Source organism: Gossypium hirsutum, chromosome D13 (genome assembly GCF_007990345.1).
Source record: "Gossypium hirsutum isolate 1008001.06 chromosome D13, Gossypium_hirsutum_v2.1, whole genome shotgun sequence".
Lineage (NCBI taxonomy): Eukaryota > Viridiplantae > Streptophyta > Magnoliopsida > Malvales > Malvaceae > Gossypium > Gossypium hirsutum.
In genome coordinates this window covers 8847603-8867490 of record NC_053449.1, presented here as the reverse complement: position 1 = coordinate 8867490, position 19888 = coordinate 8847603, and the positions used below count along the sequence as shown (strand labels likewise).

Below are 19888 nucleotides of genomic sequence, written 5' to 3'. Positions count from 1 at the left end.
TCCTGAAATAGCTGATGCCGACCATCTAGTTCCCCCAACCCAAAAATTTTTTATCTGATAAAGTGGGTGCCGACCATTACTGTGCCAGCATAAAAAAATATTTTTTAATATGAAAAAGGTGATGCCAACCATCTAGTACCCCCAACCCAAAATTTTTTTATCTGATAAAGTGGGTTCTGGCTATTAGTGTGCCGACCAAAATTTTTTTTCAAATATTGGTATAAATGTATACCAATGTGCTACTGTATGAAAAAAAATACACAGGTGTTGACTATTAAGTCCTCCAACCCCAAAAATTAATTTTTTAAAACATGGTACAATCATTAAGCAATGATTGGGTCAAAAATCATGGTGGTGTCGCCACTAAGTCCTTCCAACCCTATTTTATTGTTCATTTCAGATCATTTGGTATTTTTTTTAATCTGAGTCATTTTTATAATTATTTATTTTTTTGAGTTATTTTTATAATTATTTTAGATATATATATAAAAAAAGTGTATTATTGGGATAAAAAAAAACCTTTTTTTTATTGCACCGAAGGTACATTGATATCCAAAGGCAGCACCAGTGGCGGTTGGTAGCGTGTCGTCAACGCATTTTCAGAACGCGTGGTTTATAACATACCGTTTTGAGATCGAAATTTCGAGAGTGCAAACCAGTTAAAGGGAAAAAAAAAATAGCAGCAGGCAGAGAGAAAGAGCGGGTAACGACGTAACGCTTTAAACGATGTCGTATCTGCTACCACACTTGCGTTCAGGGTGGGCTGTAGATCAGGCGAGCGTCTCGTCGTCATCCGATTCGGTCACGATTGGGATGAAACATGTGTGCAGGTACCTCCACTTGTTCTTCTTTTATCTCCCTTTCACTCTCTTTTTTTCTTCCTTTTGTAACTTTTCTCTTTTTATTGGAACTTTCCTTTGCCGCCGGGGGAGATTTTCCCACTCCAATGGCGTTAGTTATTTCAGTTTTATCAGTAGGTTTGGGAATAATATCAAATGAACCCTATATTCGCCGTCCTTTGTAAATTTGAAAATTATCGTCAATTTTGGCATCGATGGTGAGTTCGATGATAATTGCCTCCTTCGAAAGACATTTGTTAAAAAAAATGTTGAAATTGGCATGGATGGTGATCGGAAATCCGATGATGATTGACTCCTTCAAAAAACTTCAATTTTTTTTTTTGAAATTTCTCGTCTAATTTGGCATAGATGGTGATCGACATTCGATGATGATTGGCTCTTTCAAAAGACCTTTTCTAAAAAAAATGAAAATTATCCTCAAATTTGGCATAGATGGTGATTGACATTCGATGATAAGTGACTCAGTCGATGATAATTCTCTTCCAAATAAGCAAAAAAAAAAAAATTCTTATTATTTGCTGAGATTAAATGGCACCGAAAGAGCACTTAGAAACAAGAAAGTTCAGTTTTCGGTCACTTGTAAGTATTTCCTTAGTCTTGCTTATGCTGGATTTGAAGGTGAATGCTTGACGTAGTGTATTTTTGAATACGGGTATATTCAATATTTTTCATTTATTTGGAGGATAATACCCTCAGTTTCATATCCAGATATATGGGGGTTTCGAATACTTATAGACATGAAGAGTCCTGGTGGTAACAGAGAGTATAGGGTAAAAGAACACAATTTGGTGCCCTAATTCGGGCATCTTATATATAGAGTTGTATTTGCGGGATGATTCTAAATGGTCTCTTAGGTTGACCTTACTGATATAACCGAGCAATGGGTTTTTCATTTTGCTAATAGTTATGCTGTTACCTTTAGATGTCTATCGATTTTCGGGGCTCAAATGGCATTCTGAAAGGATTTTCTATTGATATGTTTCTTTTCTGAAAATAATTTACGTTTAGGCCCACATTTTCGTAACTGTATTCTTTTGTCATTATTTATTGTATATGAAATGAGTATTTTCATATGGATTTGCTCTGTTCTTATTTAATTCGATTAATGTTTTCAGATGGATGAAGTGCTTGCTTCTGTTGCTGAAACCATAAAGAACTTTGCCGTGATATATCTGGTGTAAGTGCCCGACTTCAACACAATGTATGAGTTTTATGATCCATCAACTGTCATGTTTTTCTTCAGAAACAAGCACATTATGATTGATCTTGGCACTGGAAACAACAACAAAATCAATTGGGCTCTCAAGGACAAGCAGGAGTTCATCGACATTGTTGAGACTGTGTACCGTGGGGCTAGAAAGGGTCGTGGTCTGGTAATTGCTCCTAAAGATTACTCCACCAAATACCGCTACTGAGTAATCATTGTTATGAATGTAGCCAATTGAAAGATATTGAAGATCTTCAAGTAAGTGATTTGGAGTTTCAACTGCCCTAGTATATACCTTTTTCCCTTTTAATTTGAACTTGTGGTTCTAATAAGAACCTTCAAACTTAGATTGAAAATGTGTTATACATTGTGTATTGTTTGTTGCTGGTATGTTGCATGCTAGTATAAGCATTTGCGCGTTTTTTATGTCTGTTTAAATCCAATGGTATATACTCTTGAAGTGCCTCTTTTCTAATCAATGTTTGGGTTGAAAAGCACTTACAAAGCCTAAGTAGCAACTAGCAAGTTACAAATGTGAGTGAACTAAAGTTGCATTTAGAAGCTGTTGCTGCAGGATTAGTCAAATGCAACATATGCATAGAAGAGCATTGTATGTAGCATAGTGTGCTCTCAACGAGCATGTTGCCATGTTTTTGAGGATGTCTTATATATATGTATATTTCTGCAAGAAGACTTGGTTATGACTTGCCAGACACACACATATACATGTGTGTACATATATTGCCAAGAGTCTCGGGACTTTTTTACGAAACATGGTTCTGAACCTCAAGACTGTCGGTGACAGTTGATTCAGTTTTGTAAGTATTTTTCCATTGGTAGGTGCATTTTTCTGCAATAGAACTGTAATATGTATTCCAGATAACTAAGTGTTCATCAGATTTTGAAGTTTTAAACATGTTCTTGATATATATTTTCAATGTTTGTGTATCAGAACCAAAACGTTGGGAGATTCTTTTATAGCAGCGTAGATAGGTATAATTTTCTTCCTCCTGAATGATAAGTTCACAATATATGGTTCTTAGGATTTACATAGATGAATCTAATTCCAATATGCCTTTTCATTGTGCATGTTGCATGGAGAAATGGGGGCAAGATCCAAAAGACAACTTGGAACCTATAATTTGGTCTTTAAACAAAATAAGAGTAGTAAAATGAAAGACACGCCAAAACGGCGAAGTATATAACTTATATTTTATTTCTCTGTGCTTGCGGTGTCTTAGGAGTGCAGCTTCACTGAGGCCAGGATTTCAAGTAGGGTTTTTTAGATTTTATATAAAAAAAATCCTTAAATAATATTTATTATTTTAATATTTTATTCCCTAAACTTAAAATTAATCAAAATCATTTTATAAAATAGTCGTGCCATTATTGATAAAATCGAAAGTGATGTCTCAACTCCTGAGCAAGGAGCGAGTATATAGCGTGCCAATTTTGCAAATGTCCGAAAATGAGGTAAATAATGTCTTTTTTGGCTTAATATGTCATTTGTATTAATGAAGTTTTTACGAATCAACCTTGTGGCTCCACAACTTTCGGCCCCAATTGTGCCTACCCCGATACCCTCTAATCCTCATAGTTCTTCTCCCGTATGTGTACATAGACCTCCCATATATAAGATTCGTAAATGTAGGGTCGATGAGTTTTCAAAGGCAAGACAGATGACGATCCAGCTAGAGCTGGATTTGATGCTTAAGTAACTAAATCGTTGGGTTAGAATGTCATAGTCAGTAGGGGTGTTCATTCGGTTAACTGACCGGTTAACCGACCCGAAATTACTATAACCGAATTAACCGACCTTCCAAAAATTTTAACCGTTAACCGAACTGTTTTTTTTTTAAATTAACCGAACCGAAATTTTTTCGGTTAATAAGGTCGGTTAACGAATTAACCGAAAATTATGTATTTTTTATTTTTGCTTAAAAATTACCCGAGTTACCCGAATTAACCGAATTAATTGAATTAACCGAATTACCAAAAAATACCCGAATTACCCGAATTTTTTTTATTTTTTATTTTTAAAATTTAAAAATTTTATAAATTATTAAAGTAAATTGGGTTTTAGACTTTAGTAAATTGAGTTGTCTTTTAGTTTTAGTTTTATTGGATTGGGTAATTGGGTAAACTTTAGTTTTAGTTCTATTGGGTTGGGTAATTGAGTTTGGACCGGTTTCGAACCGAATTAACCGTTAACCAAAAAATTATAAAAAAAATTAACCAACCCCCGACCGAAAAAATTCGGTTAACCGACCGATTAACCGAATTCAGTCGGTTAACCGAATTTTTTCGGTTTTACCCGAATTATGCACACCCCTAATAGTCAGTTCAATTTGTAAAAAGTGTACTGAGAATTCAGGGTTGTGATTTTTTTTCCTGCTAACATGATGTTATTATCGTTTCATGAGCTTGATGTAGTGCTGAGTATGGACTGGTTGACTCTTCATGATGCTGTAGTAAACTGTAGTCAGAAACGAATCGATTTGAGATATTAGATATAGCGAGTTGATTACTATTAAGTAAGATAAAACTGGTTAAATTATAAATGTTATATTTGCGATTTCTACTCAGAGAATGATTTGTAAAGGAGGTAAAGCATTATTAGTTTACATTCTACATACACGAGCATCACAATCGAAGATTGATCAGTAACCGACAGTCAGGGAATTCATTGATATGTTCCTTCCTTGGAATTGATTGTCTGATAAGTCCAAATATCTGAAACTGGTCACTGAAGAACATGGGGAGGTTGCCATTGAAGCTATTATTGGAAAGATTTAAATGGCGCAACTTTGGAAAATTCAAGTTCATCTCTTTGGGTAGTGTCCCGTGTAAGAAATTGTCAGAAATGTATGCTTTGAGGTTATGTTCTGAAAATTGCTAATGAAGGGACCGGTCAAGTTATTGCCACTTAGCCATAATTCTGAAGTGGTATTGTGAAGCATCCAAGGAGAGAATTTATTGACATTACAACCACCTAAAGACAGAGTACTTAGTTTGAAAGAAGGAGAACAACTTGGAAACATCATCTTTGCTTCCACTTCCAAGTGATTAAAAGAAATATCAAGTTCATTTAGCCTTGACAAATTGACAAAAACACAGCAAAATCATGCCTTGAAACTCATTGCTAGATAGAAAAAGTGACTCAATATTTGTTAGGTTGCTAATTAGCAATGAAGGAAAAGTGCCATTGAATTGATTGTTAGAGAGATCCAAGTGACGGAGTGAGATATATTTCTCAAGTATGGATTGATACTTTCAAAGAGATTATTAAGAGACAAAATTAGTTCTTTCAGAAATAGGTTGTCACGTAAACAGTTTGGAAGATTACCTTGTAACTAGTTACCATATAAATCCAAATTATAAAGCGAAAGATATTTCCCCCAACAGAGATTGGAGCCATTTTTCATGGAACTGTAACGAAGATTCAAGTTTTGGAGATGTTATAATTTTTTGAAAACTGCATAGATTTTATTAAAAAAATTGTGTTTGGTTCAAGAAAAGCTATTTCATAATAAGCAAGTTTGGTTCAAATTTGTCACATTTGCCTTGGTCTAACCAAATTGTGTTTATAAAAATTTTCACACTTGGAATGAATATGAACAAATGATTATCCAATTAGTAATTTTAGTAACTAAAATAATTAAAAATGCATGAATTTATAAAAAAAATATAAATACTATTTCACGTTGAATGAACATAGACAAAAAGTTATCCTTATTCATTTCAAACATGTTTTTTTTAGTGATTCTATCTATTATTAATTTTTCATAAAATATTAAATTTTTATATTATTATTTTGAAATTAAAAATATATACCATCTAAATTTAAAAAAAAAGATTTATAAAAAATATAAAAATTAACATCATTTAAGTTTAAAGATAATTTAAATAAGATTAAGTAATTAAAGCTAATTTAAAAATACACAAAATTATAATCAAATATAAAAATTAAGACAATAAAATAAGATGAGTTAATTAAAGATAATTTCATTTAAATTAAGACCATTTGCACTAGGAAGGTAAATAATATTAGATAATAAACAATTTCCTAAAGGCTTCCAGTTCCACCTCTCTAAAATTTGTTTTCACAAAGTAGCACTCAAAAGATTTTATCACAAATGTTCATCTAATTAGTTTTATACAACTTTTTGACATATTTGTATAGTATTTCCCTAATGTTTTACATGATTTATCGTAATGACTTAATTTGGATTGAACAAAAATTACTTAACACGATAAGTTTGAAAGAAAAGAAATGGAGTAAAATTGATAGAATATGGTATAATAAGCATGAAATCAAGCAAATTCTCTCTTTAACTTGTGAGATTAAAAACAAAAGTGAATTATACCTACTTTGAACCACTTAAACAGTCCAAAAGAAAAAAATAGAGAATAAGAACCCCACATACCATCTTCTAACTTAGCTTTACAATCCTTGAAAGGGCATTCAAATACTAGAATCAACAATATTACAGAGTCAAGCCATCTCATCTACAAATCACTTCTTTCGATAATATCGATTCGCATTGTTGAGGCATTATCGAGATTTTACAATTGGGTTCCGGACAATCTATCGTAATTATGTTCTCATTCTTCAATTTCGTCACGATGTGTCACTGAATGCAATCGTAACAGAAATGATGATCCCATCCATATTTTAGATTTTAAACTTAAATTAACATAGAAATTTTAAAATAAACTCAACTACAAATGCATTAGATAATAATATATATTTAAAACAAAGTTAAAAAAGAAAAAAAAAGTGTATTCAATATAGATATTACAAAACAAAAACAATATATTTTAAGTTTGAAATTTGAAGGGAGCTCATTAAGCTTATAAATTACGGAAAAGATAAATTAATAAATGAATTCATTTTGATAAATTCTCTTTAAAATCAACTTTCTCAAATAATAAAAACACTTTGTAACCAATTTCTTAATAAAGACCCTGACACCTTTAAAATAATTTTTTTCTTTCTTTAAACCCTCTAAAATCTATATTGTGAATATTTAACAGGAGAAAGATTTGAATTTTTTTTTAAATATATAAAAAAGAATACTTTATTTTTTTATAAATAACCATTTTTATTAATATTTAATATTATGTTAATTAATTAGTTATTTTAATTATTTTAATTATTTTTATTTAAATTAAATTAAATTAAAATTGAAGAGTAAATTTAATCAAAAATCAAACTTTAATTTTAAAATTCATTCTAATAAAAGTTAAGAACAAAATTCAGTATAGAGTTGAAGTAGAGTGAAAATTTTACCATTAACTTAAAATCTCAATGCCAGGTAAAAAAAAAAACTAAAATATGATGACAAATCTCAATTTCTAACTAAAGTATAGAAGGCAAATTTGTACATTAGCCCAAGCAATTATGTAATATATTTATAAAAATTTTGGCATAAAAACTGAAAGAGGAAAGTATAACAATAGTCACCTAAGTATTCAGTTCATTCTTTTTTGGTCACATAACTATTAATTTTTTTTATTTAGTCATCAAATTTTTAAAAATTAAATATTTTAATCACTATTGCCGTTAACTTAGTAACGAGAGTCCAATCTATCAAAATACTATATTGTCTTCTTCTAGGAGTGGCAATGTGATTCCTTAGGTCTGTAACGCGACATCTTAGGACAACTGAACAATCAATAGGTGTGAGGTTGTATGTGCTCAAGGCGAAAAAAACCCATAGCAGAGATCTGTTGGGTGAGAAATTCACACAAAGGGGGACGTGTGTAGTTTATGAAAGTAATATAATATGATGCATGAAATATAAATTTTAAATACTTTTAAATATTTAACATTAATTATTTGTAAAATTTAATTTAACATATAAACCATATTTTAAATTTTAAATTCAAATGCAAACATAACTCTTATAAATTCAAATATATGTAGCACAAGTGTTTGGTGGTTTACAATTGTAAACTTGAAATATATGATTTTTGTTTTGTAATATTGATTATTATCTAATGTAAACCATATTGACTTGCTGTCTTCTCATTTTATGTAGTTAAGTTAGTTGATTTGTTTGATGTTTTTGGGATGGGTGAAGTGCTTGGTAATTTTGGGAGATTCTCTTATGACACTGTAAAATGACATCATTTCCTTCCTCTTGAGTGATAAGTTCATCATATATGGTTCTTATTCTAAACAAATAACTATGAAAAAAAGACCTATCAAAACTGCAAAATACATAATTGAAACAGATTTCTCTGCTCTAGCGTAAATTGGTGGTGTCTCTGTACTGCCATTGCATTTGATTGAAAGTGGCTGTCCACAGAGATCGGGATTGCCTAAATAACTGTCATTTAAAAATGTCCCAAATTGGTTCGCTATTGGTATCATGCCTGATAGATTGTTGAATGATACGTTAAAAATTTCGAGCCACGGAAGACCAACTAATTCATGGGGTAATACACCGAAGAAATTGTTATGTGAAAGATCTAGGCTTTCTAGATTTTCCAAGTTTCCCAAGGAAGAAGGTATTTGACCTGTGAGAAGGTTGTTCGACACGTTTAGAATTCTAATCCCCTTCAATCGTGTCATTTGGATGGGAATTTTACCTGCTAGTCTATTGCAAGAGACATCTACTCCCATTAGAAATGACAACAGCACACCCTTAAAAATCAGTCTCCTACCTTTGAACGTAAAAACAAAGCCGTTCCTAGAGCCATCTGGAAGATAACCAACAGCATTTTCTGAACGACCCAACCAAGAAGTAACATTGTCAACACAGTCGGGAATGTCACCAGAAAGATCATTTTCTGAAAGATCTAAAAGATGCAAATCCCTCATTTGGCAAATTTTCACTGGTAATTGTCCTTCAAACTGGTTCCCCCTGAGGATTAGAACATTTAACTTTGGGAGGACAGGCAAGTATGACGAAAGCTCACCTGATAATTCATTATTCTGAATGTCAATAATTCTTAACTTCATGCTTTTCGACAAGGCATATGGAAATGTTCCAGACAAGCGATTGTTGTTGAGATGAAGCCATCTTAGGTTCGGCAAACTCGAGTTTTTTGGAAACAAATCACCTGTCAAATTGTTTTGGGATAACCCCAAATATAAAAGACAACTCATATTACTTTTGATGCTATAGGGGATTTCTCCTTGGAACTGATTGTTTGATAAGTCCAACATCTGAAGTTGGTCACTGAAGAACATGGGGAGGTTTCCATTGAAGCTATTACCGGAAAGATCTAAATGGCGCAGCTCTGAAAAATTCAAGTTGATATCTTCAGGTAGTGTCCCACGTAAGAAATTGTCAGAAATGTCAAGAATAGTAAGCTTTGAGGTTATGTTCTGAAAATTGCTAATGAAGGGACCAGTCAAGTTATTGTTACTTAAGCCATAATTCTGAAGTGATATTGTGAAACATCCAAGGATAAATTTTCTTGACATTACAACCACCTAAAGACAGAGTACTTAATCTGAAAGATGGAGAACAACTTGGTGACATCATCTCAGTTTCAACTTCCAAGTGATTAAAAGAAATATCAAGTTCACTTAGCCTCGACAAATTGGCAAAAACACACAGCGAAATCATGCCTTGAAACTCATTGCTTGATAGAACGAGTGACTCAATATTTGTTAGGTTGCTAATTAGCAACGAAGGAAAAGAGCCATTGAATTGATTTTCAGAGAGATCCAACAAGCGGAGTGTGATCATATTTCCCAAGCATGAATTGATGCTTCCAAAGAGATTGTTACGAGACAAAATCAATTCTCTCAAAAACAGGTTGGCACACAAGCTATCAGGAAAATTGCCTTGTAACTTGTTACCAGACAAATCCAAGTTATAAAGAGAAAGATATTTCCCCCACCAGAGATTGGAGCCATTTTGTATAGAATTGTCACGGAGATTCAACTTTCGAAGATGTTTCAGTTTTCTGAAAGCTGTATAAATTTCATCAAATCAATCTTGACAGTTATTTGATTTTTATAAAAAAATCCATTTCATAAAAAGTAAGTTTAGTTCAAATTTATCATATCTCTCTCACTCTAACCAAATTGAGAGGGTGTAGAATGTTCATAATAATTTTCACACTTAGAATGAATATCAACAAATGAATGTCCAAATAGTATTTTTTTGTAACTAAAATAATTAAAAATATATGAATTTATGAAAAATATAAATATTATTTCAGGTTGGAATGAACATAGACAAATGGTTGTGTCGATCCATTTCAAACATGCTTTTCTTTAATGGTTCTATACATTATTAATTTTACATAAAATATTATATTTTTATATTATTATTTTGAAATTAAAATATATACCATCTAAGTTTCTAAAAAATATATATTTATAAAAATTAACACCATTTAAGTTAAAAGAAAATTTAAATAAGATAAATTAATTAATTAAAGATAATTTTAAAATACACAAATATAAAAATTAAGAAAATTAAAGTAAGATAATTTTAATTAAAGATAATTTCATTTAAATTAAGACATTTGCACTAGGTAAATAATATTAGATAATAAAAAATTTATCTTTAATTTAAATGGTCTTAATTATTATTTTATAAATTTATATATATAAAGTTTTTCTTTTGAGGTTGTATAACCCAAAATAACAATACAAAAATAATATATTTTATGTAAAAATTAATAATATATTAAATTACTAAAAAAATCTCTAGGATAAATTTGGAATTCAAATTTTATTTGTGTAAATTCATTATTGACATAATAAAAATATTTTTATTTTTTTGAGAGATTATTATGTGTTTGTTGTGAATATCATATTAGTACAAATTAACTGTATTAATGCAATCGAATGTTTAAAAATCAACTAAGTACGTATATAACTTTTTATAAATTTCCAACAAATAAAATATAATGTAGAGATGTAAATTGAGAGAGTTTAGAATGTTTACCTTGAATTGAGATGAATCCTCCGATATGATTTCCTGGCAGTTCAAGTTCTTGCAAATCTTTGAACTCAGCAAATAAAGTAGCGTTTGGAAACCAAGGTTTGGAATCATCACTTCTCAAATGGGGAAAGAAAATCCTTTGAATACGAGTATGAGAAGGGTCACACACAACTCCCTCCCAATCGCAGCATTCTTTTACGTACCAGTTTGAGAAAGCTGACGATAAGTAGCTGCCCATGGAATCTTTGATTTGGAGAAGAGCTGCTCTTTCTTCTTCTAAGCACCCTTGGCTTTGGAACCAAAGAAGCACAAGTATGAAGCACCAACAGAAACTGGTATTAATCCCCATCACAAGCTCATATATGATCTATTTTTTATTTCATCAATTAATGTATAGCTGCCCTGGAATGCTTTTTCCATAGTGGAATTTCATTTCTAGCCCTTCAACTAATTCATGGGTCGTTTTGCAATAATACTGAAGTTTCAGTTGTCAGAATCAGAGGTATAAGATAAAGAAAGCAAAGACCTTGTTGGAGATTGTAGTCAACACGGCCAAATAAAGGAGGTTCGGGGATTATATTTATTTATTTGGTACATGTGTTATTTTTAATTAAATTTGGTACTTATATTTAACAAAAGTTATATATATTTTGATATCCAAAGATAATAGTGTTAACTTTTTAGTATTTAATTTAAGTTTTAGTATTGATTTGATGAAAGTTAATTACTAATATTATTAGCTAATTTATGAATTTTTATCAAATTAATATTAAATACTAAAAAATTAACACCGTTATTTTTGAATACCAAACATAAAACTTTTATCAAATATGGGTACCAGATCAAATAAAAAAACACATATATCATATTAAAAAAAATCGAACTCAGATATCAAATTATATATTAAACCTAATATAAAATTATATAGTATTAGTTGATGAAATATAAAGTCATATGGAAAAATGAGGGAAAAAAAAAAGGTGATAGTGTTTTTCCACAAAATCAGCACAGACAATACATCTCTACTTCCAGGATGCTGTAAGTTTCTTGGTAGATCCGGGGGATGTTGTCCATTATTAGGACAATGTCATACGTACGTCTTTAACACGTTTAAGCATTACTATATTTAGATGCTGATTTGAAGATACCACAATTACTTTCTTTAATGATTTTTATCTACATTAGCTTTCATTTTTTTTTCTACTTTCTTTTTTAATTTAAGCAAACTTCCTTAGTTCTTAAATTCTCACTTTAGAAGTCTAATTAAATTTTTAGATAAATCTCATATGAATTTTGATTTTAGTTTAATTATAAATATAAAAATTTTCATTTTGAATAAAATATAATTATTAGTATATGCAACATGTAAATATAGTATAATGTTATGTCGATAAGGTGTTAATGAATTATGAAAATTAAATAAAATTCAAACTTTCATCTATATGATTGCTTGATTTATTTAAATTCTTGTCCACGCCAAATCCTAATTTAAATCTTGACAAACCCACTTCTATGGAATAAAAAGAAGGTTTTCTTCACGATTTAGTCCTTAATTATATCGTTTTCTTATTTTGATATTTAAACTTTGTCTGTTATTATTTTAGTGCTTAACAACTAAGAGCGTTAAGAAAAAATTTAACTAATGATGACATGACACGTTAACTCTACGTTGATCGATGTTAATTTATGTTGACTAGACATTGATCAGTCAAAAATTATAAATATATATATATAAAAACCATTTAGCAAATTTTTATTTTTATTTAAATATGTATAAAAAGTATTTTAAAATATTAAATAGTTATAGTTTTTTTAAAAATTGTAAAATTATTAAAAATTATTATTGCAAAGAGCACAATATTATTCAAATAAACAGATTGAAGATTCATCCCTATGCCCATGGGTTGGCAACCACAAATTTCATGCAGTAATTGGTCACCATCTAATTGAAAATTTTTCAATAAAATGCTTGAAAATTTTTGACAAATAAACAAACCTTTGAATTAGAAAACAAGCATTAAATTCAAATATTATAAGATAGTTTTAGAGAAATTGTAAAAATTCAAATTTCTTATGATACTCACCATTTTTAAACAATTTTAAAATAATCTTAGCAATTTTTTATCATTTTTAAAAAATATTTTAATGATCTTCACATTTTTACAAATTCACAAATTTTTATAATTGTTAAATGATTGTTAAAATTTTGTAAAAAAAATAATAAAGATTGTAAATTTTTTTAAATGTGAAAATAAATTTCTCAATTCTAAAAAAAATTATAGTTTATTTAAATTATTATAATTTTTACAATTTTAATTAATTTTTTTTAAATTTTTTTATATTTTTGCAACTTTCTACTTTTTATATATATGTTTATATTTTTAAAAGTAAAATTTATTAATTTTTGCAAATTTTTTTCATTTTAAAATATTTTATAATTTTTAAACAAAATTTAATGATTCTTTGATCGATCAACGGTTGATCAACAATGGTTAATGCCGATCAACATGCCACATCAGTCAAGTTGCCATCTCATTGATGAGGTGGTGCATTCTGATTGTCCGAGTTTTTTAACGTGGACAGTTGATAGGTACCAAAATGAGCAACGGTGCAAGGTTCATGTACCAAAATGAGATAATAAAAAGTTTAATCAAATTGGGAAATCATGAGGCTAATTTGTGCATAAAGCCTAAAAGAAAATGTATTGCAATTAGCCATTTACATTATTTTTTGAGTTAATACAACATTTGGTACGCGAATTTGATTTTAATATTCAATTTGATACACAGACCAAACAACATCACGTGGCCTAATGAATGTTTGACATATGCGCTCTAGTAAAAAAACATAGATACTTAGTTTGTACCAAAAAACCCATGTACTAAATTGAACATTGAAACCAAACTTTAGTACTTAACTGGGGGAAAAAATTTTAAGTACCAAAGTAAACATTAAAACCAAACTCATGTATCAAATTGGGAAAAAAAAAACTTAAGTACCAAATAAAATATTAAAGTGAAAATCAAGTACCACATACTATATTAACCCTATTTTTTATATTGTTCATGCTTGCTTCATAATTGGCCTTAATTGCACCATACATCCCCAAATTATAACATTCATAATACATTGGTCCCTAAACTTTAAAACATTCCAATTACACCCAAATTATCCAAGTTATATCAATAAGGTCATTCCATTTCTAAAATCATTAATTTATTTGATAAATGAGATGTCAAATCTTATGTGATATAGTTTAAATTTTAAAATGAAAAGTTTAAAGAAAAATGAATATTATAAAAATGGATACAAAAATCTTTGTTTTTAAATTTTTGAAGCTTTTACAAAAACTTTGTCGTTCATTCTCTTTTATTTTCCCGGTTTAACTTTGTTTTTAGTTTTTATTTTTAAAAGTTATGCGGTAACATTTTGTTTTTCTTTAAAATTTTCATTTGATATGTCATCTAACAGTTAAATTAACGATTTTAATAATTGAAAGACGTGATTGATATAACATTGATAGTTTAAGATGTGATTAGAATGTTTCAAAATTTGTAGGTGAATTTAAAATGAATGTTATAGTTTAGGATTGTCTAGTGCTATATTAACTTGAAAACCAATTCCTTTTAATTCATTTATCTTTTTACAAAAGAACCCAAAATAAAAAAAATGTTAAATTCTATTATTAGTCCCTATATTTTGTAAATATTATAGATTTAGTCTATATACTTTAATTTGATCAAATTAAACCTTTGTACTTTTCAAATTGGTAAATTTTAGTCCTTTTACCTTTTAAAGTTTGAATTTTTAGTCTTGATCCAAACCCTAGCAGTTAAATTCAATTATTAGTAATATATTATGTATACAATTGTAGATTTAATGTATATTCTCTAATTAAATCATTCTAAGCCCATATACTTTTCGAAGTTTGAAATTTCAGTCTTGACACAAATAACATAAGTTATATTATTAACTGGATTTTTAGTGAGTAATATATGGAAATAACAAGTTAACATAACATTACACACGTAATAATTTGTTTGCTGCATCGAATTTTAGAAATATCAGAACTTAACCTAATGAATTTAACAATTATCATTTGGTGAGGACTGGAATTTTAAATTTTGAAAAGTAGAATGACTAAAAATAACCAAATTAAAGTACAAGGATTAAATACACCATTTTCATAAAAGTACAGGGACTAATAGTAGAGTTTAACCTAAAAAAATAAAATGAAAAATTAGAAAAATAAAGAAAAGGGAAGCTAACCAATACAAAAGAGGGCTTACGTTTTTCGGTTCCTACAGCGCGAGAGGCAAAGGAGATCCATCACTAAACCAGCACCAGCAACGTCAATGGCTAGACAAGCCTCACGACTCCTCCGATCTTTGTCATCCCAGTTTTCTCATCACAAATCCCTACTCAGTCCCCAACATTCACGGTCGTTCTCGGCGGCTCCGGCGCCTCAACCGGCGGTTTTCGTAGACAAGAACACACGCGTTATTTGCCAAGGCATAACCGGAAAGAATGGTACTTTCCACACCGAGCAAGCCATCGAATATGGCACTAAGATGGTACTTCAAATTCGAATCCAACTTTTATCCTTTTTTTTTCATGAATCTGATAAATGAGTATCTTTTTTTTTCACAGCAAATACTTGGGGTATTGAGAAAATATGGGAAAGTAAAAACTTTTATATTATTTGTTTATACATGTCTGAGAACAGGGTTTAAGTTAGTGTTGTAATATGTTATGTAAAATTCTGCATATCGTAATGTTAAAAAATTTATAATGTACTGTACGAATTGTGGGAATGATCCAAGGGTTCTTATTATTCCTTTGTTTTGATAGGTTGGTGGAGTTACACCGAAGAAGGGTGGCACAGAGCACTTAGGACTTCCTGTTTTCAACTCAGTAGCTGAAGCAAAAGCTGAAACCAAGGCCAATGCTTCTGTCATATATGTTCCTCCCCCTTTTGCTGCGGCGGCTATCATGGAGGCCATGGAAGCTGAGCTGGACCTTGTTGTTTGTATCACAGAAGGAATTCCTCAACATGACATGGTAAATGAATTGGAGGACCTTAGAACCAAATCTGTTCGTTTAATTGAGTGTCTAAACTTTTTATTCAGTCAGCTTATTTGCATCATGTGTAACACCAAGAGCATAACTGCAATATGCTCCTAGGGCCTGCCTTTGACTCAAGTTACAGTTTATACCTTTGGAGTTATGATTGGAAATGGGTTTTATTGATATTTTGTGATCAAAGCTGATATCTTTGTGCTGCAGGTCCGTGTGAAGGCTGCCCTTAATCAGCAATCAAAAACCAGGCTGATTGGTCCAAACTGCCCTGGCATCATTAAACCTGGGGAATGCAAGATTGGAATTATGCCTGGATATATTCACAAACCAGGTCGCATAGGAATCGTTTCTCGATCCGGCACTTTAACATATGAAGCAGTAAGACCTTTTATTTTATACATTTTTTTAAAATGTTCCTAGATTACTCCATATCTGTGCGTATTAGTCAGTCATTTAATATCTATATGCCTGATGATACATCGCCACATGTTTTTTTTTTCCTAAACCACCCAACTTATTTCTCAAGACATTTTGAAGAGGGAGTTTTTGCTCTTCTGGCAGAGCTTGTGGCCAAACTGCATGCCTCTGTCTTTTTAGTATCTTTGTTCTGTCCACATGGTCTTGTCCTTTTAATACATCTATGTATGTAACAGACAACTTGGAGCGGTTGTCATATAACAGTGTTTCTATTTAATAAAGAACAAATGTCCAAAGAGGAAAGTTTTCAAGTGATAAATTTGATTTGATGGAAGTTTTTGAATTGTATGAATAGAATTAACCCTATGAAGTTCTGTTTGATACTTAAGTTAAACTACCCTGTCCTTCAGTATATATTTCATACTATATGTATAAGCTCATAGTTGTTATATTTAAACCACCATAGAACTCAAAAAAACTCGCAAAAAGCTGTGTCTTACACTAAATTAACACTGTCTTTCATATGCTGATGCCATGTGTACTCCTGTTGAGTTATTTTTCGATAATAATATTTGTCATTTTATCTTGTAGGTTTTTCAAACAACTGCAGTTGGTCTGGGGCAATCAACCTGCGTAGGAATTGGTGGGGATCCGTTTAATGGGACCAACTTTGTTGATTGTGTGACCAAGTTCCTTGCTGATCCTCAGACAGAAGGTAGCATTTTCCTAATTTAGTATTATTTGACTGTCATTTATTCTACTTTAGTTATTGAATTAAAAGGTCTTTATTACTGTGTGACTGTATCTTGTCTATTGTGGCTGGTTCTCTTCTTCTTCTTTTTTTTTCCATTTCTTGTTTTCTTTTCTCTCGTTTACACTTTCTCTTTTCGGTTGACGGAGTTGGTAAAACTTACCATTGTGGAAAATGCTTTTAACTGATGTTTAATAGGAAGGCATACTATCTGATTATTGCAATTTCATTCAGGTATCATTCTAATTGGTGAGATAGGAGGCACAGCAGAAGAAGATGCTGCTGCACTAATAAAGGTAATGTTAATATTTTACTAAAGGAACTAAGGACTCCTTGTTCCAGAAACTGATATAATATTTACTAGTTACTGCTTGCGGTACATATGTGGGTAAAAAAGGGTAGCCTTCCATGCAGATTCTCACTTGGTTAATAGTAAGATCAAATATACTTTTCAAGAATTGGTTTATAATTTATAGTTCTTTACCCTGGATCTACAAATGAGTATGTGTTTGTCCTCATATATACCTATATGATGAAGACATAATTCAGCCCCTCTAACGTATGCTTAACTGGTTTTGCTCTATTCTACATTTTGTTAATTTTACTGCCATATATATAATGGAAACGTTTGCAATTTGTTTTCTTTTTTCCATAGTGCAATACAATAGTTTGTAATATCAAACCTTCTTTATCGCATTTCTACTGCACTCCATAAAACTGAAAGAGGCTAGAGAATTGTCTTCCTTTATCACTTGTGGATTTAACATCTTGTTTTGTTGTATAAATGAAACAGGAAAGTGGGACTGAAAAGCCCATTGTTGCCTTCATTGCTGGACTTACTGCTCCTCCAGGACGGCGTATGGGTCATGCAGGAGGTAATACATTGCTTCAATGTTTTGTTTATTGGACTTCTGATTGCAATTGCAAGTACTTTATATCTCTTGCATGCACTCCTGCATAAGCTCAAATATAGCAATCCTAAGACCCTCTTTATCCTTTAAAAGGAAAATGTTCAACCTACATAATAATCAAAACACCTTTTTTTCACATTTTAGATGAACGCTAAATGGTTAACTTTTTTGTTAATGTATGCAAGTATGTATTCAAGTTGGGAGGATACACGATTGAAAATTACTCTTGTGGGCATGGTTTTAAAAAACCGAACCGGTTAGACCTTTGGTTTCCTGTTCAACTAGTTGCACTAGAAAATATAAATTAATAATAATCAAGTAAATTTCAAAAAAAAATGAAGAAAAATATTTTTAAAATGGAAAATTTATATTTACAAAATACGAAGGATGAAAATGAACCAGAAACATAGTGGAAAATCTCAAATTTTCGTTTCAAAAAATCCGGGTTTTTCCAGTTTTTTGGTTCTTGGTTTCTCTTTTTTCCGGTTCTGGTCGATATTCTAATTTTTAGAGTAAACTTCTATGATTGAACTGCTGGAATTGGCTGGTGTGGTGTGGTTTTTACAACCAATAATATAGCCATGTCTTCTTGCTCTAAAATGTTTTATTCAATTACTCATTATTCTTGTGATGTCTATACAAACAGCTATAGTATCAGGGGGCAAGGGTACTGCACAGGACAAAATCAAGACTCTAAGGGAAGCTGGAGTGACAGTTGTTGAATCACCTGCAAAGATTGGTGTAGCAATGCATGATGTTTTCAAGCAAAGAGGTCTCCTGAATTAGCACCCTTTTCTTTCCTAGAAAAAGGAAAACCTTTTTTCCTGAACAAGTTTCAGGTGAACATTTTTCATATATTTCCATTTTTTTTATTTTGTCCAAAATTATTTTTATACTGAAAAATGAGGGAAAAATCTTGTACCTCGGTTAATGAAACCAGATTTGGCATAAACAAGACGGGCTATACTTTTAACTCTACTTTATTATGTCAACTTAATTTAATTAAATGATAAGAACAACAAAAAAAGAAAAAGCTTTATTATGTTAATTTTAATTTTTATATTTTATGAATTCATTGATTTTTTAGGGTGATATTTGGCCTTTCATAATTCATTTATATATATATTTGTTATGTTAGAGTTTTTTTAAAACAACATAATAAGTAATCTTATTTTTAATAATAATATATTTTTGCTCATTAAAATTTAATAAAGTAATATGCATTTACTTTTTTTTATCTATTTTCTCATTAACAAATGCAAATAATTATTTAAGTTAGAAAATTTATAACAGTTATAGTATTTTATTGATTTAGATCATTTCAGTTAATCAATTTTATGATTACATTATTTTTACTATTTTTTAAATATATAATATTTAACTTTATATTATAAAATCCTATATATTAATTATACAAAAGTTAATAATGAAAACGAAACTTAATAAAGGAGTTCTTTCAACTCATTAATTGATATTTAAAAACAAAAAGTAAATAATGAGAGATAAAAGTGTTTTTTAACTTCACTTATGACATGAACCATTTGTGAAATTAGGAAAAAAAATATTAAATATTAAATGTAAATTAATTTAATTTGAATAATATTATAAAATAATAATAATGCAAAGAATACAAGAATAATATATGAGAATAAGGGAGATTTCTATTGCATTTCTATTCTTTTTCATCATCATTGCAAATAGTGAGAGATTAAACTTCTCATTTTCTAATACATAAATAGGATACAATG

At 30.1% G+C, this 19888-nt stretch overlaps 3 protein-coding genes and 1 pseudogene across 3 annotated transcripts; 2 read left to right on the top strand and 2 right to left on the bottom strand.

The window, feature by feature from the left end:
* Window positions 1–579: 579 nt before the first annotated feature.
* LOC107918630 (thioredoxin-like protein YLS8) lies at window positions 580–2457 on the top strand (annotated as a pseudogene).
* A 5785-nt stretch (window positions 2458–8242) lies between these two features.
* On the bottom strand, window positions 8243–9268 carry LOC107919418 (receptor-like protein 14). Its single transcript, XM_016848885.1, has one exon. It carries the CDS (start codon window positions 9266–9268, stop codon window positions 8243–8245), a length of 1026 nt encoding a protein of 341 aa, XP_016704374.1.
* Window positions 9269–9432: 164 nt separating this feature from the next.
* On the bottom strand, window positions 9433–11491 carry LOC107919088 (receptor like protein 21). The gene is made up of 2 exons (XM_016848612.2): window positions 10986–11491; window positions 9433–10000 (listed from the first exon to the last, which is right to left on the bottom strand). Exons 1-2 carry the CDS (start codon window positions 11329–11331, stop codon window positions 9444–9446), a joined length of 903 nt encoding a protein of 300 aa, XP_016704101.1. The 5' UTR covers window positions 11332–11491; the 3' UTR covers window positions 9433–9443.
* Window positions 11492–15245: 3754 nt separating this feature from the next.
* LOC107920651 (succinate--CoA ligase [ADP-forming] subunit alpha, mitochondrial) lies at window positions 15246–19188 on the top strand. Its single transcript, XM_016850458.2, has 7 exons — window positions 15246–15556; window positions 15834–16043; window positions 16269–16439; window positions 17070–17193; window positions 17464–17525; window positions 18023–18104; window positions 18787–19188. The coding sequence occupies exons 1-7, from the start codon at window positions 15338–15340 to the stop codon at window positions 18924–18926; spliced, it is 1008 nt and encodes a 335-aa protein (XP_016705947.1). The 5' UTR covers window positions 15246–15337; the 3' UTR covers window positions 18927–19188.
* Window positions 19189–19888: the final 700 nt, after the last annotated feature.

Excerpts from the sequence above, each read along its gene's own strand:
- LOC107920651 (XM_016850458.2), top strand. The coding sequence starts at position 15,338 with ATGGCTAGACAAGCCTCACGACTCCTCCGATCTTTGTCATCCCAGTTT. Across the intron at positions 17,526-18,022 it reads ATGCTGCTGCACTAATAAAG|GAAAGTGGGACTGAAAAGCC; the intron begins GTAATGTTAATA and ends TAAATGAAACAG. Across the intron at positions 18,105-18,786 it reads GCGTATGGGTCATGCAGGAG|CTATAGTATCAGGGGGCAAG; the intron begins GTAATACATTGC and ends CTATACAAACAG.
- LOC107919088 (XM_016848612.2), bottom strand. The coding sequence starts at position 11,331 with ATGGGGATTAATACCAGTTTCTGTTGGTGCTTCATACTTGTGCTTCTT. Across the intron at positions 10,001-10,985 it reads AGGATTCATCTCAATTCAAG|CTTTCAGAAAACTGAAACAT; the intron begins GTAAACATTCTA and ends AAATTTATACAG.
- LOC107919418 (XM_016848885.1), bottom strand. The coding sequence starts at position 9,268 with ATGTTCTTCAGTGACCAACTTCAGATGTTGGACTTATCAAACAATCAG.